This window comes from Lampetra fluviatilis, chromosome 26 (assembly GCF_964198595.1).
Source record: "Lampetra fluviatilis chromosome 26, kcLamFluv1.1, whole genome shotgun sequence".
In the NCBI taxonomy this organism is placed as follows: domain Eukaryota; kingdom Metazoa; phylum Chordata; class Hyperoartia; order Petromyzontiformes; family Petromyzontidae; genus Lampetra; species Lampetra fluviatilis.
The window spans coordinates 4,882,045-4,904,316 of record NC_136300.1 but is presented as its reverse complement, the minus strand read 5'-3'; the positions used below and the strand labels follow the sequence as shown (position 1 = coordinate 4,904,316).

The following is a 22,272-nucleotide window of genomic DNA, read 5'->3' as shown; positions in this document are numbered from 1 at the left end:
GGAAAGTGTATTTAAAAGCCATGAGCATATTTGTGAGTGAATAAAAAACATCGTGTCGACTTTTGGGAGGCTTACGTGAAATAAACAAATTTGTGTGAACTGTGAAATCTGCAAAATATTACCGTAGAAAACACAGGCTATACACTCTACCGTGTCTAAAAAAAGTATTTATTTATTGATATAAAATTTTCGATAACAAAAGCATGGTTTTTTTTGGGCAGTGTTTCTGCAACACTGAATAAAGCACTCGTGTTTTTGCCGCCGTGATACCGCCACTGTGTTCTCTTTGCACGGTGTTTTATTCACTGCGTGGTCTGCAATAGTGTGGACAAATCGAGGCGAATGACGACTAAATATTTCGACGCAATTTGTCACCAGCAATCAACACGAACCCCGATTGAACGCCAGCAAAATAGGCGTGCAAATGTCGTCACAATGTATATCAAACTTTAATTTTTCGATTTAAAGCTTTCGTGACTGCAGGGATTCATCTTCTTGGTTCTTTCGGTAAAGTCTTCCCTTCTACGTGACTTTACCGAAAGAACCAAGAAGATGAATCCCTGCAGTCACGAAAGCTTTAAATCGAAATTTAACCGCCTCTACGGGGAGGGTTTCCATATAACTTTGAGATCATTCTTTTTGTTAAGGCGCTCTTCTTCCACCTCCAACCCAGCTTATATATAAGCTCCTAGCTTGGCAGTGTCTCATTCTTCACCTGAAGACGGCTGCTTGCGTTGTAGCCGAAACGTCGTGAGAATTATTTTATTTTATTATGTTTTATTTTTATTATTTTATTACTTCCCTTCTACGTGACTTTATCTCAAACTTGTCCACGTTTCTAAAATGTATTGCAGATAATTTATTTGCGTTGAAATAAAAGTGGAGAGCAAAAAAATAGTTGAAAGAATTGCAATTCATATGCGCTCCGTAAGTTGTTCGTATGAGAACTTTTGAATCTTGATTTGAAGCTTTCGTGACTGCCAGGAGTTATTCTTTACTCTACGCCGATCTCTCCTGTTACTGCAGCCACTTCTCCCCCCTCCCTCCTCCTCTGGGATCTATATAATACCTCGTCACAGAGGCGTTGTTTCTCTGTGTATCTCTCTGTGTGTCTCTCTATGTGTCTCTCCTCTCTGTGCGTGTGTCTCTCTCTCTCTCTGTGTTGTTGTTTGTCTCTCTCTCTGGGTATCTCTCTCTGTATGTCTCTCTCCGAGCTTGCATTTATTTGCAGTTCTCACCTGATGACGGTTGCTTGTGTTGCAATCGAAACGTCGTGATCTATTATTTATTTTATTCTGTTTTCTTTCTACGTGACTTTGCCGAAAGAACCATAGTGTAACTTCGTAATGCTATACAATCATGTTTCAGGTGCGCACGTTAGAACAATTAAGCAGTGTGCTGTAAAGCGCCTAAATATATATTTCATAGCCAATTTACATTCAAAGTTGATCGACTGTATTTAGTTAATGCGCAGGGACTCCTCTACTTACGAACACTCGACTTACGAACTTTCAGAGATACGAACAAACCTGTTCGTGTGTCCAGTTGCCTGTCCGGACCGAGATCGTAAGTTTAACCACTGCGCAATAGATGGCGGTGGTGGCATCTGCATCTGCAGAACGTGAAGAACCAGTGGCATCTGCATCTACAGGAGATTATACAACCTTTAAAGCCATTCCCCGTGTTTAGTGTACATGCCGTACAACGTGTTTGGAATCGACAGGAGTAAAGTTGGACTTACGAACAAATCGACTTACGAACAGACCTCTGGAACCTAACTCGTTCGTAAGTAGAGGAGTCCCTGTACAAAGTTTTCGTCACAAAAATTATTGAGTTTTAGCTTGAGCTAGCGCAAAATAGCTTGACTTTTTTGTCGCACTAACAGTTATGTGCAACGCTAAGAGCTCGCTTTCATCATCGGTTAATACCCTCGGGTTGTTGATCGCGAGACTCTTGGCAATTTTATTTGTTTTCCCAGAAAAAAATTCAGTTTCTAACAAGTGCGACAGCTGGCAGACAATTATTGCACGTGTTTTCTTTTATTCAAGAAGCTCATTACTCATATGTATACCATTTTAGTTGTTTAGAAATAAATCAACTCAAACGTGAAACAGGTGCCGTGTTGGTGCTTAGAAACCTCATACTGAAATATGATGATTACAACGATGGTGGCTCGGCCTTTAACCCACAGTTTAATGTCTTGCAATCCTCAACTTCAAATCCTTGCCCTAAGCTCTGTGCTCATTCCTTCCACCGATAATATATGTATTTTAAAGTGTCACTTTCTTGTTGTTGTTTTCACTCCTGCACAACTCATTGAACGTGGCTTTCTTTGCAAGTTGCCGTAAGGGCATCGTGTGTAATTGCCGATGTGAAAGCACACTGGCAGGAGAAAATCAGCTCCAATTCTGGATGTGGGGGGGGGGGAGTTGGGAGCAGAAGGGCCGTTGCATCGGGTGCTGCTGCTGCCACTGCTGTTTAGGTCTGGTTTAGAATTGCCGCAGCACTTAACACTAATTGACAATTACACCAGCAATTCCCAACCCCAACTGCAATTGCAGTCACGTGGAGTCATCATTTAGTGGTCGAAGATATAATTGGTCAAAAATGCAATTACAATTACAAATTGTTAAACATTAGCGAGAGAGAAAATAACCCCTTCAACACTCAACTTTTTGTAAAACAAAAAAAAACACAGTACAACGATGTAAGCAAACAAGGGGAGATGTGCGCATTTCATCTGGGGTAGGGAGACAGTTTTTCTGCTCTGATTTATTTACTTCTTGCCAGAGTTGCAGCCAATTTATTGTACCCTGGGTTTGAATGTGAATTCTTGATTTTTTTTTATCTGACACTCAAAGACCCACGTGATTTGACGGCAATAAAGAAAACCTTATACATCACACACACACAGCAGCACAATGTCCTTGGGATGATTCAGGGCATGCCAAAAAATTGATTTACATTGAATATTTACCCAAGTCTGGTTCTCACGCTTTTTTTTCCGAGTGATATTTTGAATGGCTTAATGTCAACGCAGAGCCACCTGTCCGCTCATTCTTCATCCAGCCAGGTGCACAGAATTTAGATTTGACAAATGCAACGCATTTGCTAGGTAGGCGCCGTCGCTGTGGTAAATCCAACATTCACCCAATGTTAAACTACATTTTATGGCTACGCGTTCAAATCGTTCGTACATTAGCAATTGCATCGGTGCGTAAAATTGCACAAGGACTCTGGTGCAGCCAGGGAGAGGTGAAGCTACAGCAGCACGCGGGCCACTGACGGCCCCTGATGATGGCCTTTAGTGCGGCCCCTGACGTGCGGCTCCCTCGGCAACACACAAACGTGAAAGCACCCACCTACAGCGCCGTGAGACGGCCCTCACACTCACGAAGTCTTATCGGCGAAAGTGGCTCCCCCCCCCCCCACCCTCTGAAAATGAGTGAAGGAACAGAGCCACACAAACAGGATCGCACCATCTCCAATTAGACATCGAATTTCAGCCGGAATTAAAATACTCAATAGCCGGAATGAATAGCTCAAAATCAGTGGCGCAGCTGTCGAGAGCAGGAGCAGTGCGACCGCACTTGGGCCCCATTGGCTGGGGAGGCAGAGGAGGGGGCAGGCACAAGGCCAGGAAGAGGGAGGTGAATTGGCCAGGGCCCCCCATTTCATCCTTTGAACCAAGGGCCATGCAAACCGCCCACTCGGCCTTGTGCGTTTGGACGCCACTCGCATTTCAACCAGCCACTTGTGTGCAACGCATCCCGTCCAATTTGAAATTGGCCGTGCTGGCAGAGTGGTTGACGCAGTGAGATTGACCGTGTTTGGTCAATGCTGCTTGCACGTCCCATTACCCGCCGCACTAACTGACCCCCTGATGAAAATGAGGGCCAGATTTGAGACCACCATGATCTGAATTTGAAAACCCTGAATATGGTCATCAGCAACACTCGGACAGCGTGAGCAACAAGTGTCCATTAGTGCATATTCTCAGCGTTATATCAATGAGTCTGCACGAGAAACTGACAATTCAGGTGGGTGCCTTTTGACCTCATTTAGATAGATATCTTCAGTGCACACGATCGATGTGAATTTTACACGGAGAAAATGTGTTCAACGGGAAGAGAGAAACCGAACCACACCCACAACCATTTTCGTTTGTATAACCTCGCATACTCAGCTTCACAAATACAGACGCTTCGTTGACCACAGCTTTACCCTGTAACAGTACGGCGTGAACCAATAATATAAGCCGGCTCGGCGATTCGAATGTCACAACAGTGTCCACATGTCGAGTTGTTTCTGTGAAGTCTTGGCACACACCCCTTGTCCAAACGCATTGGAACAGAGAGCAAATGTACAGCAGCTGCTGGCTGAGACTTCCCACTGCGTTTTCATCGTTGAGATCATCTGTTTGTGTACATTTCTCGAATAGATTAACTCACAGTTTTCATGTAACTCTCTTGATTGCCATCCCTCATCCTCCAGCACCCCCCCCCAACCCCAATTCTCACACTGAATTTTCTTTTGCTCTCTGTTGTCTCTGACGCTCGTTCATGATCACATGGCGGCGAGAGGGCAAAATGCCGATGCAGCAGACAGAGGCGTCTGGTCGCCCCCACTGGTACCGGGAAAAAAGAAAAAAATGAAGCTCGATGCCCTGTTAATTCAAGGTGCGTGTGAGAATGTTGGGAAGTGGGTGCACTTGATGTGAAAAAAAAGCAAAACGCTCGTCATTCATCAAAAAATACGACAGTATTGAGAGGACAAAAACAATGGGTTTAGGTTCACATTTGTTGTTGTTGTTGTTTTAATTTAATTGCTCCAGCATCGACAATGACACCCTCTAAGCCGCAGTCACATCATGCTAAGACCTTGTGCAAGGCTCCAACAACAACAACAACAACACAAAGACCAACCCCCAGAAGAAGGCTCCGGCGTTCATGGGCGTTCGTCACTTCTCACCGCGCGGTCCGTGAGCACCACTCGAACGGCACCGCATTACTCGCCGTCATCTCAAAACGTCACGGAGCGAAAGAGAAATTCGGAATTACATTGCAGGGTCCCGTGGAGGAAGTTCTAACCGGCATACACATCCCCCGCGCTGTGGCACTGCCGTTGCGCATCGTCGTCCCGGCGGGCCCACCGGGGATTCCAATTTCATCCCCATTCCTGAAACGTGCAAAAAAAAAAAGAGTTTTCCGTGGACTTGTAGATGACGACAGGGAACACGGGGGTCTCTGTCTGCTTCCGCGCCGGACCCGGGGGTCACACCTCCACGGACACAGACCTCTGCAACGTGCGCGTTCGCTCCTGCGGCACGCATCCCTCGCACGCCGCCTCCGCGACGGCCTTGGCCGGGGTCGTCGCCGCCGTCGTCGGCGTAGCCGCCCCGGCCGCCGCGGCCGCCTTCTCGACGATCGTGCCCGCTCCCTCGTGTCCGGGGCTCGGCTTGAACGTGTAGAAGCTCCGCTTGGGCGCGGGCAGCGGTGGTGGCAGCGTGGACGTTTGCAGGTGCAGGTGCTGGTGGAGATGGTGGTGATGTTGCTGCGGGTGATGCTGTGGCTGGTGATGATGCTGCTGCTGTTGTAGCTGATGCTGCTGCTGCTGTTGTTGCTGCTGCAGTGTCTGCTGTGGCGAGTGAGCACTGGCTCCCAGCAGGCTGGCAGCGCTCTGCTGAGCGGTCACTGTCAGGCCCTGCCCGGGCACTCCCTGCAAGCTGTGCAAGCTCTGCAGGCTGTTGACGTGGTGGTGGTGCTGCTGCGGCTGCGTGTGAGGCAGCGGCGGCGGCAGCAGCGGGTGATCGGATGGCACTATAGCGCACGGCGGGTTTCCCCGGCCCTCCCTGTCCCGGTCCCGTTCCCTCAGCTCACGCGGCTCCCTCTCCCCCCGCTCCCTCTCCCGCTCCCTCTCCCGCTCCCTCTCGCCCCGCTCCCTTTCTCGCTCCCTCTCGCGCTCCCGCGCGGCCGGCCTGTGCGGCAGCGTCGACGTCGCCAGCCCTCCGCAGTGGTGCTCGCGCACGCACCGCGACAGCGCCGTCGAAGAGGAGCGGCGCATGCCCGACAGCGGCTGGAAGTCGTCGGGGAGGTCCGACAGGTCCACGTAGGTCTCCTTGTCGCCGAGCGGGAAGGGGTCGTACGTGGCGGTGGCGGCGATGGAGGGGGACGCGGCGGCGCCGGCCGTCGGGGAGGCGCACGACGTGTCCCGCACGCTCGACGACACGCGCCTCGCCGTGAGCTTCTTGCGCGGCTGCGTGAGCTGCACGTAGACGGAGAGGGCGAGCAGCACCAGCACCAGCGCCGTGGACATGCCGATCATGGTGCCGTTGGTCTTGGTGATGTGCTGCCAGAAGCTCGGCTTCTTCCGCTCTGGTGGGCGAGGAAACGGCCAGCCGGATGGGGGAATAAGACAGGCAGGCAGGCGGGCAGACAGGCAGGCAGGCAGACAGGCAGGCATCCAAACAGGTTAGCAGGCAGTCAAGCAGGCAAGCAGACAGGCAAACAGACATATGTAGTGACATAGCGCCGACTGCTGTCCAGCAGTGGACAGTTCGCGCACACGCCGTCGAGCAAATGCACGGGTGTGCCGGCAGGGCGGAGGAACTGGGGCAAGGGTCACGGTAGACCTCGTGGGGAAGTCCCTGAAACCCGCTAGTGAGTTCGAGAAGGGAGACGCGGCTAAGGTGGAGCCAGGCCACACCGAGTAGAATAAAAGGAGCGGGGAGCAAGAGCTCCGGGCTGCCGGTTCTGGGAGTGGACTCGTCTCGTCGTCGCTGCCGCCTTCGACCGATCATTGCGCGGCCGGACAGTGGTTGGCTGTCTCGGTCGACGCCGACGGTGCAACGCGGTTAGGGTTGTGTCTAGGCCGGGCTGTACGGCAACGTGAGCAAGCAAGGAGGCGACCCCGGAAAGGTGTTACAATAAAAGAAGGTGCCTCCTGCAACTACCTCGTCTCCGACTCGTGCTACACTACACATACATACAGATAAACCAGCAGACAGGCAGGCAAACATATAAACAGACAAACATTGGAAAACGAATTAATCAAAAGAGTTATCTCATGTACATCCTGTGCATATTTTATAAAGGATACCAAATGCAAAGCCTCTGCCAGCACGCTTTAGCCGCTCCCACGTTCCACATACCCTTGCAGTGGTTCTCGTCCCACGGGTAGGCGCAGTTCTGCACGCCATTGCACACCAGCGAGCTGTTGATGCACATGTTGCTGTGGCAGAAGAAGGAGTTGCGGTCGCAGGGCGCTGCGCCGCACACACGCACGGAGAGAGAGATGGGGGGGGGGGCCGACGGCGAGCGGCGCGAGTGTCAACGTGAACGTCCGACAAGGGGCGAAGGTCAAACATCACGGAGAGCGGTGGCGCAGCGGTTAGCGCGCTGCGCTACGAACCCGACGACCCGAGTTCGATTCCCGCTCACGCCCAACACCAATGATAAAAATAAGAAAAGGTTGTAACCCTTTCTGGCAATAAAACAGCAGGTGTTTCAAACACGAAATAGATTCATTTTGCAAGAACATCAAGTCTCCATTAACCACACATACTTTTGGCAAACATGCAAACAAACACGCTCTGATAATAGATGCATTATTCGCCTTTTGGCATTTTCTAACACTGGTGAGACGAGGCCATAAAGAAGGCCGCCTCAATAAAAAAGAACCTGTATCGGGGACGATATTGCTCGCGTAAAAAGCCTACGTGTTAAACCGTCTCTCAGCGTTACGCACGCGCGCGCGCGTGTCAGGCGTGTGCGTGTCATGCGTGCGCGTGCACGTGCGCGCGTGCCATGCGCCGGTCGCGTCGTCGGGCAACGCACGGTCGAGGAAGGACGTGTAGAGCATGCGGAACCGGCTGAGTCGGCTGCAGTTGTCGGCCCAGAGCCGCACGACCCCCACTCCGGAGCGCAGCATCAGGTCGCTGGCCACCGTGCTGCAGAACTGCGCTCGCAGGTTCTCGATGGCGCTGCTGCCGTCGTACACGGCCACGAAGTTGCGGTTGCACTCGTTGGAGTGCTCCATCTGGTAGTCGAGGAAGCGCAGGTATATCTGAGGGGTGGTGGGGGTGGGGGTGGGGGGGCGGATTGAGGTCGCAGCCTGAGTGCCGAGGAGTGCTGAGTGAATGTGGGGGAGTGGTTTGGGGGGGCGGGCGGTGGGGGGCAATAATCGTCAGCCCCCGTAACGTCGGCTGGGCTGGAGTGCCCATTCCTCGCCCGGCTCACTGCTCAGGGGGCCCTCTTTTAAGTTATTATTATTATTTTACTCTGGTCAATGTTGGCACACTACTGAACAAGTGAGAGGTTTTCCTTTGAAGATCGCCAGCTCGGCAAACACCCATCGTCTGCTCGAGCAACGTGCAGAATGGACAAAAACAGATGATGCCATTACTCATTCTGTGCAGGGTATTTGTCTCAAGTTTGTTTAACTATGCCATGCCCGCTCGGGTTCTTGTATGCCCCGCTTTAAACAAGGCCATGCCTCAGGGTTGGCGAGGTCTTGACGTCGCAAATGGAACCTTCCTTTATGGAAACCTGACCCAATCTTACGTGACCTGACTTGATTTACATCGATTTACGTAATCTACTTCATGTGAGCTGACCTGATTTACTTAGTCTGACCTGACCTGACATTGCTCGATCTAAAATTGAACGTTTTTTCAAACCTACTTAGAAGCGAGACCTTGACGTCTCTAATCCGGCCATCCTTGACGGATACCTGACCCAGTGTTTATCTGACCTCCCGTGGCCTGGTCTCAATGAATCTGACCTGATTTACTTAATCTGACCCGACTTGATTTATCACAGTGGTTCACAATCTTTCGGCACCCGCGCGACTGCCAAACCTCAAAAAATAAAAAGGCGTGCACCAACAAAATACTTTTCAGAGTCAAAACTAGAAGTATTCTAAAAGCTCTGTAAAATTTAAATTTAAACACCATAAAACAATCAAATCGGTTTTTTTATTCACTAAGCTAAATATTTGTGCAATTGGCGGTGATGAATCTGGTGTTTTGTGAAAATAGCATCCTAGGATGGGCAACAGTTGCTCGTATCACAACATCCTTGCGGACCACCGGTTAGGAAGCACTGAATTATCAGATCTAAAGGGACCTTATTAACTGAATCTGTGTCGGGCGGACATTGCTTGATCTAACGTTAACCGATTTTTCTAACTCACTTCATGTTTAATCAATGTACCGTTGCCCGAGTGCACAGCAAAGCGTAAGTAGACACACGGTGTTTAAAAATAACAAAATTACGTCACATTGTCCCCACGTGGGTACACTCTGAATAAGCAACTGTGAAGCGTCCTGAAAGGATGTTCCACTATTCACGATATTAGACTACCACAAGTGGGAGAAATAGTGAATTCTGGGATATTGGATTGGCGGGGGGGTGGAGGCTGGGGGTGGGGGTCACCTTTGCGGGAGGGGGGGCTCGGATCTTCCAAATGCAGTCGACCGCCTCGTTGGCCTGAGCCTTCCTCTCGTGCTCAATCTGACTCGAACGAACCACGCCCTCCGTACCGCTCATCTCGAACTCGCAGTCTGTGTAGGGCGCAACAATAACAACAATAACAACAACAACTGTGGCCGCCGTTCACCGCTGGTTGACAGTCACGTCACCTCCGAATAGCACGGATGTCTACGTAGGGTGCGAAAGAAGTTCAACATGCATGCATGCATACGTCACCACCACAGTGATTGTACCAGGCTCGGTGCACTTTGTGGCCACGTGAAATGTCGAAGGCACGCTGGCGGGAGGTTACGAGACAGACTCAGGTGTTCTAACTTAGATGCTTGGTAGGTTGGAGTGCCTCTGCTCCCCACTGTGCAAAGTTGGCACAGCTGTGTAGGTACTCACGTACAAAGACAAAGATCCCCCATATAGCCTTAACAGACTGTTGGGACGAGTGCTGTTAGTGAGCGCCTATGAAGGCCGGCACGGCACACGAGGGGGTGGGTGGCAAGGACCACACGCGTACACACAGCCTACTACCTCCAGCAGCCTGCTCTATTCATGCAAAGAATAACAGGGTAATTAGCAGTGGCGGCTCCTGCAAAATCTCTCAGGGGGGGCAAATGTCTGGATGATTGATAAGGATAAGGTCCACCCATGCAATGGATAAATTAACAGCTTAAGCATGTAAAGGCAACTTCACTTCTTTAATATTAATGAAAAATAAAGTGACTGTTACAATAATCTTGTTTGTTTCTATACTCACTATTAAAACAAACCACTCAAGTTTCTTTTATTAAAGATTCCACTAGGTGGCGACAAATTATATTGTTGGATGAAACGTGCTTACGTATGATGACGTAAGCACGTATGATGACGTAAGCACGTTAGGGCGAGCCCTCCTGGAAGCCATAGAGAATGCATTGCAGCGTCCCCATTCGAAAAAAAACATCTTTGAATGTTAGTCTATGGCAGGGGTCGGCAACCTGCGGCTCCGGAGCCGCATGCGGCTCTTTACGGGCTGCTTCTTGACGATATGTACGTATGTACAGTATGTACTCAGATGCATTGCGGCTCTTGAAATACTGAATTTTGTACCGAATTGGAAAGAAATGGCTCTTCTTGTTGTTTTGGTTGCCGACCCCTGGTCTATGGGAACACTCTGGGCGATTCTCAGCCGGAGGGAAATCGCCCAAAAAGAGGCGGTACTCCACAGAACGTAGCATGACGCTGATTGGACTATATCCAGAGGCACAGTGACGGCTAGAGTGACTCTGTGGTTAAATGACGTTGGTGGTGCGTCGCCCAATCGCCCTAATGAAGAAACCGCCCCTGGTAATTAGGAATATAGCACAGACATATATGTATATTTACTGTCACCAAGAAGAACACAAAGAAAGAGTCATTGTTTAAGCTGGCTTGCCTTATTGAAGAATTTAATGGGGGGGGAGGGAAACAGTTGGCACTCTCGCAAAGCGGTACAGAGGATTGGCTGCAGTTGGACTTCTCCCCAGAAATCCATCAAGTGGCCTCCGTTTATCCTTTAATACCGCAAGGGGGGGGGGGGTGTCGACACTTTCCCGCACACTCTGCTACGAGATTGTCTTGTTGGCAGTCAAAACACACACGCACACACTCTCTGCAGGCCAAATTTATTTGAAAGCTAATTTCTTGGGCTTTCTGTAACAGCCATTGGTAACTTTGTGCAGGGGCCATGAACTCGCTGCACTTGAGAATACGATTCAGTGAATGGGCGACTGCCTGGATTCGAACCCAGGGCCTCAGCAGTGCTGGCTGAGTGCTCAGACTGACGGGTCGGGGTGCGGTTTGGTCGTATCACCAAAACAGCGTGGGGAGACCTTCATCCAGCAGTGTATAGAACATGATGTTTCATCTACATAACAAAGGCTCAGTCCCATTCACAGCAGCCGCACCTTTACATCAGCCGCATCTTAACAACTCTTGGAACCTCCCAGTTCAACCAGTCTACACAACAAAGGCTCATTCCTAGCAGCGGCTTCAGCCGCACCGAACCTCACAATAATAATAATATTATCCAGGGCCTACCTTGGCTCCTCCCACCCTCAACCAGTATATATACAAGGACTGTTTTCTTGGAATTTCTCTCACTTGAAACAGCAATCGTGCTGTGACGGTTCCACCTGAAGACGGAGGCTTGTGTTGCCTCCGAAACGTCGTAATTTTTTATTTTATTTTTATTTTACTTTAATGAATTTTAATTTAAAAATTTTACCCACGTGACTTTACCGAAAAAACCTAAGAGTATAGAACATGGTTGATGATGATGCTGATGAACCACAGTTAATGTCATATGAGGCACCACACGTGGCCCCTTACCTGGCATCGGGCTGCCCAGCGTCTTAAAGTCTGGATCTGCACAAATCAGGGCACAGGAAGTAAAGAGCACGGGATGAGAACATGGAATTCGGCCGTGATGTTTATTTGACTTGCGTCGTGTAAGCGATTTGCTTGCATCGTCCTCCAAGAGATGGGGCCAAATTGAAAGCCAAGGCGAGCAGTTTCCGAGGGATGACTGGGTACTTGCAAGAGCCCAGGGTTGGTGCATCGTTATAAATTGATCAATTAAAGCCAATGTTCTGTGTTTAATTAGGCAAAGGCTCATTAATATTCATGCACTGTTTTCATCATTTAACGTCTCGTGGAAGGGTGACATTACGTATGGTGAGTTGTGGTCCCGTAGTTCGGTGAGCGCCGTTGTTGCTTTGATCGTCGAAGCCACGCTTTCAAAAACCAGGCACGCACAACAACAGTGGCGCTTTCTCTTTGAATCTCTTCTGAGCCTACCCCAAGATCGACTCAGCATAAAACAAGGATCGGGGGCACAAAGGCAGCGCTGGTGCCCGTGGCAACGCAATTTCTCCGTCTTGTGCGCCGTGCTGGACTTAATAGGCATACACACTCTCATTGAATGGGAGATCCTTGTACAGAATGTGTTTGTTTGTTCCATATTATCAACGCAGTTTAGCACAGTTGGCTACGTGCAGTGCGAAAGAAGTTCAACACACGTACATGCCCAAGGAGTATCCATTTCTGTCATTGTGTCTGGATCTTTTCCTCTATGTCTCTCCGTGTCTCTCTGAATCTCTGCGTGTCTTTGTGCCTCCATGTCTCTTCGTGTGTCTATCTCTCTCAGCATGTCTATCTCTTCCCATGTCTCTCGTGTCTGTATATTTCTCTGTGGCCCTGTATGTGTAAGTCTCACACTGTGTGTCACTGTATGTGTGTCCATTGCTCTGTGTGTCTGTCTCGCTCCGTGTCTCTCTGTGCATTGTTCCTGTCTCTCTCCATCTGTGTATTTGCATCTTGGGTCCCTCATTCCCACCACCTACAAAGTAACCCAATTAACACTGAACCAGCTGTGTGTGTGTGTCCATGTACGTGTGCGTGTGTATGTCTTTGTGGTGTTGAGAAGTGGCAGCACAGCGACTAGCGCACTGCGCTCCAAACCCGGCCACCCAAGTTCGATCTCGCTCACAGCCAACATCGGCGACAAAAAACTGAGCCGGTCCTGAGCCTCCCCTAGCTTGACTCGGCCTTAACTGTGCCCCTGATGCGGTGTGTGAACATCAGCGCTGTGGAGTCAAAGGCGGCCGCGCGTGGTGTTGGCCACTCATCTCTTCGCATGCAGGTGAGGGCCTTCTCGGCACTCCCTGTTAACGGCACTCGCCCCCCAGCAGTCCGTTGAAAGCCACGTGGGGGGATTCTTTGTCCGCGAGAGTTGTTTTTTGCTTTGTACCGAGGACGTGCGCACACCTGGTATGAACGTGAACCGCGCGCGGAAGCCCAGCGCCTCCAGCTCGCTGTCGGCGAAGAACTTGACCCACATGAATCGCCCCGTGGAGTTGACGGGCCGGGGAAGCACGTGGCCGCAGAAGCGTCCGATGAGGGGCGAGAAGCCGAAGGGGCCGTCGCGCACCTCGATGTGGTCGAACTTGCAGTCCCACGACGGCTCCAGCGAGTACGGCGCCGAGAAGCTCAGCTCGATCCGTTGCCGCGCCGGCGCTGAGCGGAGAGCGGAACGGCAGAGCGGCAGAGCGGCAGCGGTATCAGACGGCTGTCACTTTTTTGTTGGACACTCCCGCCCGTCTCGACGCGCAAGCTCCAGAAAGTTGCGCGCTTCGGTGGGCGGTCGACGTTTCGAAGCGGACCGCGAACCTGGGCGGGATGGCGCCGCTCCCCACGTGGTCCCCCCCCCCATGTGACACGTGGATAAAACAAACGACTCGAGACACCGGCGTACGGCAGCGATAGCGGCTCACGCGAAGAGGTCGCACGTTTGGCGCAACGGTCCTTCGCGGACTGTGCGTGATGAATGGATGAAACGGTATTAACGACGACGGTGATAACAACGCGGATCAATAATACGACTCTGTGAGTGACGAGAATACTCTACGGGGCACGGGAAAAAATGACGCTTCAAGGGCTGAAACACGAATATGTTGAGCAACCGCGGAGAGGCGCGCGCTTTTGCATGCGCGGAGGCGCTTCGGCCTTATCCAGAACGCCACCTCAAAGGAACTGAATGTGTGGCCATTTGGTAATTTCAGCGATTTGAGAAATTGCGAAAAACGTGGCTTTGTTTGGGATGATCACACTGTCGCAACTCTTTGGAGGCGGTGGTTCCAAACGACAAACTGGCCACACGGGTGAGCTTCTTTTGAGCTGGTGGTCTGGATAAGGCCGCGACACTTTGCACGTGCAATGCTGCACAGCACACGGGTGTGTGTGTATGTTGCTAAATATCTAACACAGATCGATGTCATGACAAAATGAAAATCACTAATCAAGTTGTTATAATATGTATTAAATTACAGCCCTTTGCCAGTTAATTGCTGGATAAACACTGCCCAATGCACTGTTAGTCGTGATGGTTGTTTGACCACACTACACCACGCCAGTCAGTTGACCACCTACAGCGCCTACGAACAGTGACTAACAGAAAACATACATACAGGGTAGTCCATGTATGGATAATGATAGAGAATACAACATTTGATATCAGAGCCTCTGTATGTCTCCCACCAGCCTCAATTCACCGATGAAATCATCTAACGCTCTCCCGTGTGAGCGACGGAGCCGTCGCATTCGCAATACTCCAAACAGCATTAGAGCAGAGGGTCATTGGAAATCAGTGGGGTGTCCTAGAATTGGATCGCCATGTGCGACAGGGCAGCGTTTAGTCCTTCCCACGCACCTCCGATTAGCACGTCTGGCTACGTACGGCGCGAAAAAAGTTCAACATACAGACAGCGCCTCCGATTAGCACGTCTGGCTACGTACGGTGCGAAAAAAGCTCAACACACACACACAGGACATACGGGCATAGCCTCTCTTCAGCACAGCTCTCGAGAGCATTGTTCGATACTCGTGAGAGCCAATCACAATCACAACATCGCCTGCACGTGCACGAGCATCCTCCTCCTCGGAGCACCTTCCAGGATGTAGATGCAGTCCTGGTTGGGCGGGTAAGGCTCCGGGTACTTGGGCGAGGTGAAAGTCCCCCCCCACTTGCTGTCCGTCCACACCCCGCAGCGTGCCGTTTCCTCCCTCGTCGGAGCGATCTGGCTCTCTGCACAGAAGCACCACGGGCAGAGAGAGAGAGAGCGAGAGAGCAGCGCCGACTATAACGTCCGGAATCCGTGGCGGTGCTGGGCACGGGAAAAAAAAAACCGCGTGCCCACGCCTTTCCGGCACAAATGTGCCAACCCAATGCGCCGCCGTAACATCAACACATCCTGAAACGGAAAAAAAAACAATTCTGTATACGGTTAGATTTTGTTCGTTTTACTGTTCATTGCTGTTTATAACTTCATTTGAATGGATTAATGACGTGAGTGATAGGCAGCGGCGGCCACAGGACGACAAATAAAGTTAAATCAAGTTGTGGTTCATCTTCTTGGTTCTTTCGGTAAAGTCACGTAGAAGGGAAATAATAAAATCATAAAAATAAAACATAATAAAATAATATAATAATATAATATATTTTATTATTTCCCTTCTACGTGACTTTACCGAAAGAACCAAGAAGATGAATCCCTGCAGTCACGAAAGCTTTAAATCGAAATCAGGTTGTGGTTGTGTGCTATTGTATGTATGTTGAACTTCTTTAGCACTGTACGTAGCCAACCGCGTATAATCGGAGGTGCGGGGGAAGGACAACAAACTAAACCCAGAACGCAGTTCTAAAGAAATTCGTCTGCAGTCTAGATTTAAAAGTGCACAGCGCTCGGGTGGCTTCCAAATATCGGAAGAACGTTCCAGACGGCCGCGGAAGCGCATCCGAAAGCGCGCGATGCAGTGGCGGTCTTCGTACGCAAGCGTTACAGAGATGAGCTTTGAGTTGTAACTCGACTTGAAGCGATGGAGTCGAGTGTGCGGAACGCTTCGGAGAGGTTGTCCCAGAGGTGTTGGCGCTACCAATGAAAATGTTCTGTCCAACCGCATGGGCTGTGTGTTTGGTTGTTGGTGGTTGGAGAGGAGTGGTTGTTTGCGCTGAGGAGCGCGAAGTGATCTGTAGCTTTACTTAATCCGTATGAGGGTTCTACTGTGAGTTGGAGCTCGGTTTTGGATTGCTTTGTATCTTCACAGGATGATTTTTACGTGTACTGTATCCTCTATTTAATTAGTAGCCAGTGTAAGGTTTGTTTTTGTGAGTTTGCGTGATGTGGGATGATTTATGGTGGATTGAAAATTTGTCTAGCGGCATTATTCTGGATGATTATGAAGGCGTTGTAGCCATAGTTGTGAACCCATACGGTTTACCCCGTATTCTTGTACAGGGAAATTGAGTTTTCAGGTCCATACGGCGTACAGCCGTTTCAATACGGGCAACAACATTGTTTTTGTCTATTTGTTTGTGTTTCTCCCTTGTGATGGGACTTTGTAGGATGAACGTTGAGATGTATAATGGGCACGGGGTGACCAATAAGGTCTGAATTGGTCTTTAATAAGGTAGGGCACCCATAAGGGGTTGGCCCGTATGGATCTCGCTATGTCTGAAGTACTCCGTAAAGTAGTTGCAATAATCTCGACAAGAAAATTAAGCAAATCCTTAGGGCCCCAAGCAGCTAAAGGGGCGACGTATTTCTGAATAAATATGGGTGAACCAAAAATCAGCTCGTATTGAAATGCTAATAAATGCATCTAAGCTAATTGACATGAACACGTCTAATTACTCTCTTTCATCCCTGTGATGTCTGTACCCCTGGTCTCTCATATAACTCCATCGTTGCCCATGTACATCCCCTCTCATCTCACCACATCTCCGTCTCATCTGCATCTCTCTTTTTCTCAGCGCACGATATCTCCATCTCTTGACGATCTCTCGTCCGTAAACTCAATAGCCGAGATATAAAATTGCCGAGTGGGAGGGGAGGAGAGCAAAAATAATAATGCCCAGGTCCACCACGGCTTGGGATGGCACGTGACCCCTACACGTCTCCGTCATCGTTGGTCGTGCGGCTTTTTAACAAAACTGCCTCGTGACGTCATTCACACGCATTGCGGCTCTCGAAATATTGAGGGGGGTTTTTGTTTCGATTTAAAGCTTTCGTGACTGCAGGGATTCATCTTCTTGGTTCTTTCGGTAAAGTCACGTAGAAGGGAAATGATAAAATAATAAAAAATAAAATAGTAAAAATAAAAGGCTTTTTATTTTTATTATTTTATTATTTCCCTTCTACGTGAAGTCACGTAGAAGGGAAATAATAAAATAATAAAAATAATAACCTTATTTGATTATTTCCCTTCTACGTGACTTTACCGAAAGAACCAAGAAGAGGGGTTTTTGTTGTTGTTGTTGTTTGTTACCAAATTCGAAACAAAAAATTGGCCCTTCTTCTTATTTTGGTTGCCCACCCCTGTCCATGATCATTCCTCCCAGACGGGGAGGCACCCGCCTTCATGTTAAAGACAGGTCAATCAACCGCCAGTGCCTTTGACGCCACCACAATTCACCCGGCGCAGCCTTGCATCTGCCAGATCCTTGCAGCAGTTGCGATGGTCGACACCTCATCGCCACGGGCTGCTCTTGCGGTCCCGTCCCGCTTCTGTCGCTGAGCGTGCGGGTATAGGTGGCCCCTAATATTGGGCGGTTGCCCCTCACTCACCGCCACCCTTGGTGCCCCCATATTTATTGGGCCCAAGAATCAATACCGCACTCAAGGCAGCAACAGCGAACGGGCTGCTCTTGCGGTCTCGTCCCGCTTATGTCGCTGAGCGTGCGGGTATAGGTGGCCCCTAATATTGGGCGGTTGCCCCTCACTCACCTCCACCCTTGGTGCCCCCATATTTATTGGGCCCAAGAATCAATACCGCACTCAAGGCAGCAACAGCGAACGGGCTGCTCTTGCGGTCTCGTCCCGCTTCTGTCGCTGAGCGTGCGAGTATAGGTGGCCCCTAATATTGGGCGGTTGCCCCTCACTCACCGCCACCCTTGGTGCCCCCATATTTATTGGGCCCAAGAATCAATACCGCACTCAAGGCAGCAACAGCGAACAGGACACGTGGCAGTCAGTGGTGGCTCGTGGCTTAATTTGATTCGCTGACAAATTCTGACCGTGGGGTTTCCGATTGCAAGCGATTCATACACGTTAGATGAATTGCATACTATGTTTTGTTTTTCCTCGTATTTACCCTAGATATCTCTCACACGGGAGATGTTTGCCTCGGCGTGCTGTGGATTGGCTATAAATTAGTACACGTAATTGATGAATTGAGCAGAATGAGCAGAGTGGTTCTTCTAAAAAAAATATAGGCCTAATTAGTAACAGACTTTGCGTAGTGACATTTGTGACCTACTCTTGCCAATCACTCTCTCACCCTCCCCCCCACTCCTCACTCTCAGGCACAAGGCACTGCATTTTCAGGTAGGTGCGACTGTTGCCATTGTTATGCACGTGCTGTCCAGGATTTCTTTTGAAGGATTTTTTTTTGGCTGTCACAGAGGTGGGGGATGATGTTGAAGCGTACAACCGCTACACCAGCTGTCAAACGAACCCCGTCCCAAGCGCCCGCAGTGATGGAAACCGGGCCGGATTTAAACTATGGGCCCCCTCTGTGTTTTGTAGGACTCTGCTTTATGCCCTCCCATTCCACGTTGCGAGGTCGTACGGCGGCCATCGAACTACGATGACATAAAATAATAAAAATAAAACATAATAAATAATTCTCACGACGTTTCGGCACAACGCAAGCAGTCGTCCTCAGGTGAAGAACAGGTCTGTCGGGGAGACAGCGTCGGAATGAAACACCACCACGCTGTCTCCCCGACAGACCTGGTCTTCACCTGAGGACGGCTGCTTGCGTTGTGGCCGAAACGTCGTGAGAATTATTTTATTATGTTTTTTTTTTATTATTTTATTACTTCCTTTCTACGTGACTTTACCGAAAGAACCAAGAAGATGAATCCCTGCAGTCACGAAAGCTTTCAATCGAAATTTACGATGACATAATTCGTGACTTTGCCGCAGCTAAAGCTAGGGGACACATTTGCTTTGTTTGTTTGAAGAAATGAGTGTCGTGAGCGATTTAAGTTTGATGAATTCACCTTGAGCGGAATAATTTTTTTAATTTTTTTTTACATGAGTAAATACAAATGTTTGATGACTTCATGACAATATGTTTGTAGTATGTAATATATTTAGGCCCGTCCCTCCTGTTAGCCCATCGTAACCATAATCCAGCCCTGGCTAGAAGTGATAGTGCAAAAGTGAGCCAATTACACTGCGCGTACATTCCGTGCACCCAGACTGAAACTAAGCTTCAGAACTGTTTTCTGTAAACAAGTATATCTATAAAGGGTGTCCATAAAAATTATCATCCACTACAACAGAATTGCCAACATGTACATCAGTTTTAGTGAACTAATTGGCTTTAAAATGTTGAAAACACATTCCTTATAAAGTTGGGGGTGTTTTTTTTCTCTCTCCAAAACTCAAAAGCTCGAGTGAACTCTCCGACTGCACAGAGCAGAAACACTCAAAAGCCATCACACGCACACGAGACGCTGGCGAGAGAGCACCTGGGGGACTATTCTCCGTCTCAACCGGCTGTGTCGCTAATGCCACCAGTGCCAGGCATGTGGAGGGATTCTAGGGATTGACACTCGCGCGATAAAATGATCGCACTGTGCCCCAAGTGTGTATTTCGTTGTGTGCTTCTGTTTGAAATGTTGCACAGTACGTTGACAATTATCGAAGAGCTGATGATACATTCGTGGGCATCCTGTACATTTGAACACGTGTAATATGCACGTGTAATATGGCTTCTTCTCTGACGAGCACGATAACGATTTATCTAAACTTTTCTTTAAAATAAATACTATTTCAAGTATTCAATACATTCATGCAGATTCACAATCAAGAGTGATATCCCGGCCTCAGTACAAGACACCAGACATAACCATACCTGATATGAACTTTCAGAAACGTAATACTGGACCGATAAAACCATCTAGCACAGACTCAGGTAGCCCTTTGTTCACCCTTATGCAATGAGATGCAATCCATCCCTCCTCTGTATCCGTCGCTATTCGTGCAGCCCCTGGGGCTGCGCATTCTGACACCAATTTCAGGTGCAATTCTCTTTGTTGAGTGCAGTCATCACTGGGCTGGCCTGAGTCAGTGCCAGCCGCTGTCAGCTAAGTCAGTGGCGGCCAATAGGTAAATTCATTGGTAGGGCATAGAATCTCGTGGGGGGGGGGGGGTGGTGAGGGAAGGGAGTGTATGGAGTTTACAATCTCTATGATGAAGAGATTAGTATTGTTAAGGTTTTTTTTTTCTATAAACATTTTATACGAATAGGAGTTCCGCTCCACCAGCCCTCAATAACAAGCCACCACTTAAGCTAAGTAAATCAAGTTTTATTTCGATTTAAAGCTTTCGTGACTGCAGGGATTCATCTTCTTGGTTCTTTCGGTAAAGTCACGTAGAATGGAAATAATAAAATAATAAAAATATAATCTTTTAAAAAAATATGATATTATTACATTATATTATTTTATAATGTTTAACTGTATTATTTTATTATGTTTTATTTTTATTATTTTATTATTTCCATTCTACGTGACTTTACCGAAAGAACCAAGAAGATAAATCAAGTTTTTTTTTTCTTGCGGTTTGAAGAGGCTCAGTGCTCCAGCAAACCGCACGTAGGCCTCTTGAGCCGACCGGACGATTGCAGATAACTTACCTGCCACTCTCCACGTCATCCCTCCCCATCCTGGCATCACCACGACGCTCGCCCACACTGCAAAGACACACAGCGTCCAAGCTATGTCCGAGAGAAAGAGAGAGAAAGAGAGAGAGAGAAAAAAAAGACAAGTTGATAGAAATGTGATTGTGCCTTGAGGTCGTTTTGTTTTCACAGCACCCGTCCCGGCTTGCATTTGTCATCATCGGAAAGACAACAACAACAACAACAAAAAGCTGCACTTGATGGCCGCTGGCAACGAGGGACGGTATCCCACCGAGAAAACATGATGACCCCACTGTTCCTCATTCACCGCCACTTTACCGGTCAATCGCTCAGTTTTTTTTCGTAATAACAAAATAAATCCCAATCATACGTGGTGCGAAGTGGCGGTCCAGTCTGGCAATTTCAATTTGTGGAATCAATGAATCTACTTGTAACGGTGCACTGGGTTTCTGACAAAATTTATTTTGCGATAGTTTTTTTGTTATTTAAAATCCACGGGCAATACTTATATTTCTCAAATTTCACCATGTTTACCAAAGACAAATTCGCGTTTTTACAATTTTAATCTCGATAGGAACGCGTTATTCGTGAGCACCTGTTACAGCTCATGATGATGATGAGACTGCATGAACAACTACCTACTCATGTTTTAGGCTGAGTTGCAAGAGAGGAGCAAAAGCTGGGCATGGCCAGGAGTTGCAGAAGTGTGTTGACTCACACACACACACAAGATCAATTAATAATGTTTTTGACGCTTGGGTCAAGCGCTGTTAGCGAGCGCCTATTCAGAATCAGAATATTTATACTGGAGGAATCCGATGAGCTAAAAAGCTCTTTTTCACAGCTGTCCAGTAGAGGAGACAGCGCACAAGTGGGGAGGGGGGTTTGCCCAGTGCTACACCTGGTCGTCACCTTTACTTGACCTATGGTAGGCTTGGAAGGAGAAAAAAAGAAATACCACTTTCCACTGGTATTTTGCACGGCCGAGAATCAACCCCAGATATTAGGTGCATAGTGCTGTTGCTCACACAGCTGTGTCACCACTCAACATATATAAACACACACATGGGCCCAGATGCTCGAAACATTTCTAAATTTCCACTCACGATAGTAGACAAAGTGACCTGCTGTTTGACGGTAACAGCGAACACAAAGTAAAACAACTTTGCATTGCAAGTTGGCCTTAAAAACCTTTCGAGTTGAAAGTGTGTGCGTAGAAGATCCTAGGCCAGATCTGGTCTATTTGCCTTATTAACGCATCGTTTCTAATGCCTATAAACAGAACAGATGATCGATATTCCAGCACGGTGCCGGATGTGCGCTGCATGGCCCAGTTTGTTGTATTGACACATTCTGAGATGTAATGGCACGAATGGGTGCCAAAAAGAGACCAATCAAATTGAACTCCCAGACAGACACACACTTCTGTGTCACTGGTGCTGGCCTGCTACGAATAGAATGACAGCTGTCTAAACACGTCCTTCCAGATGTTAAACGGTATTTATTATTTCCTTTCGCCGTCATATAAATACTGCATTCATATTTTTACTTAAACTTTCGT

The 22,272-nt window shown here is 48.6% G+C and overlaps 1 protein-coding gene across 4 annotated transcripts in view; it reads right to left on the bottom strand.

Annotated features, from left to right (window-relative positions):
- Nucleotides 1-531: 531 nt before the first annotated feature.
- NETO2 (neuropilin and tolloid like 2) overlaps nt 532-22,272 on the bottom strand; it is a 37,897-nt gene continuing 16,156 nt past the window's right edge. For 2 of the 4 annotated variants that reach the window (XM_078868567.1, XM_078868564.1), the window contains 8 exons: nt 20,706-20,786; nt 14,947-15,084; nt 13,269-13,517; nt 11,832-11,867; nt 9,435-9,562; nt 7,836-8,064; nt 7,151-7,264; nt 532-6,374 (listed from right to left, as the gene is read on the bottom strand). In XM_078868567.1, the coding sequence (XP_078724693.1) occupies nt 5,275-6,374; nt 7,151-7,264; nt 7,836-8,064; nt 9,435-9,562; nt 11,832-11,867; nt 13,269-13,517; nt 14,947-15,084; nt 20,706-20,786 (2,075 nt within the window). In that variant the 3' untranslated portion in view covers nt 532-5,274. The remainder of the gene's footprint in view (nt 6,375-7,150; nt 7,265-7,835; nt 8,065-9,434; nt 9,563-11,831; nt 11,868-13,268; nt 13,518-14,946; nt 15,085-20,705; nt 20,787-22,272) is intronic. The other 2 variants (XM_078868566.1, XM_078868568.1) reach the window with 1 other exon arrangement.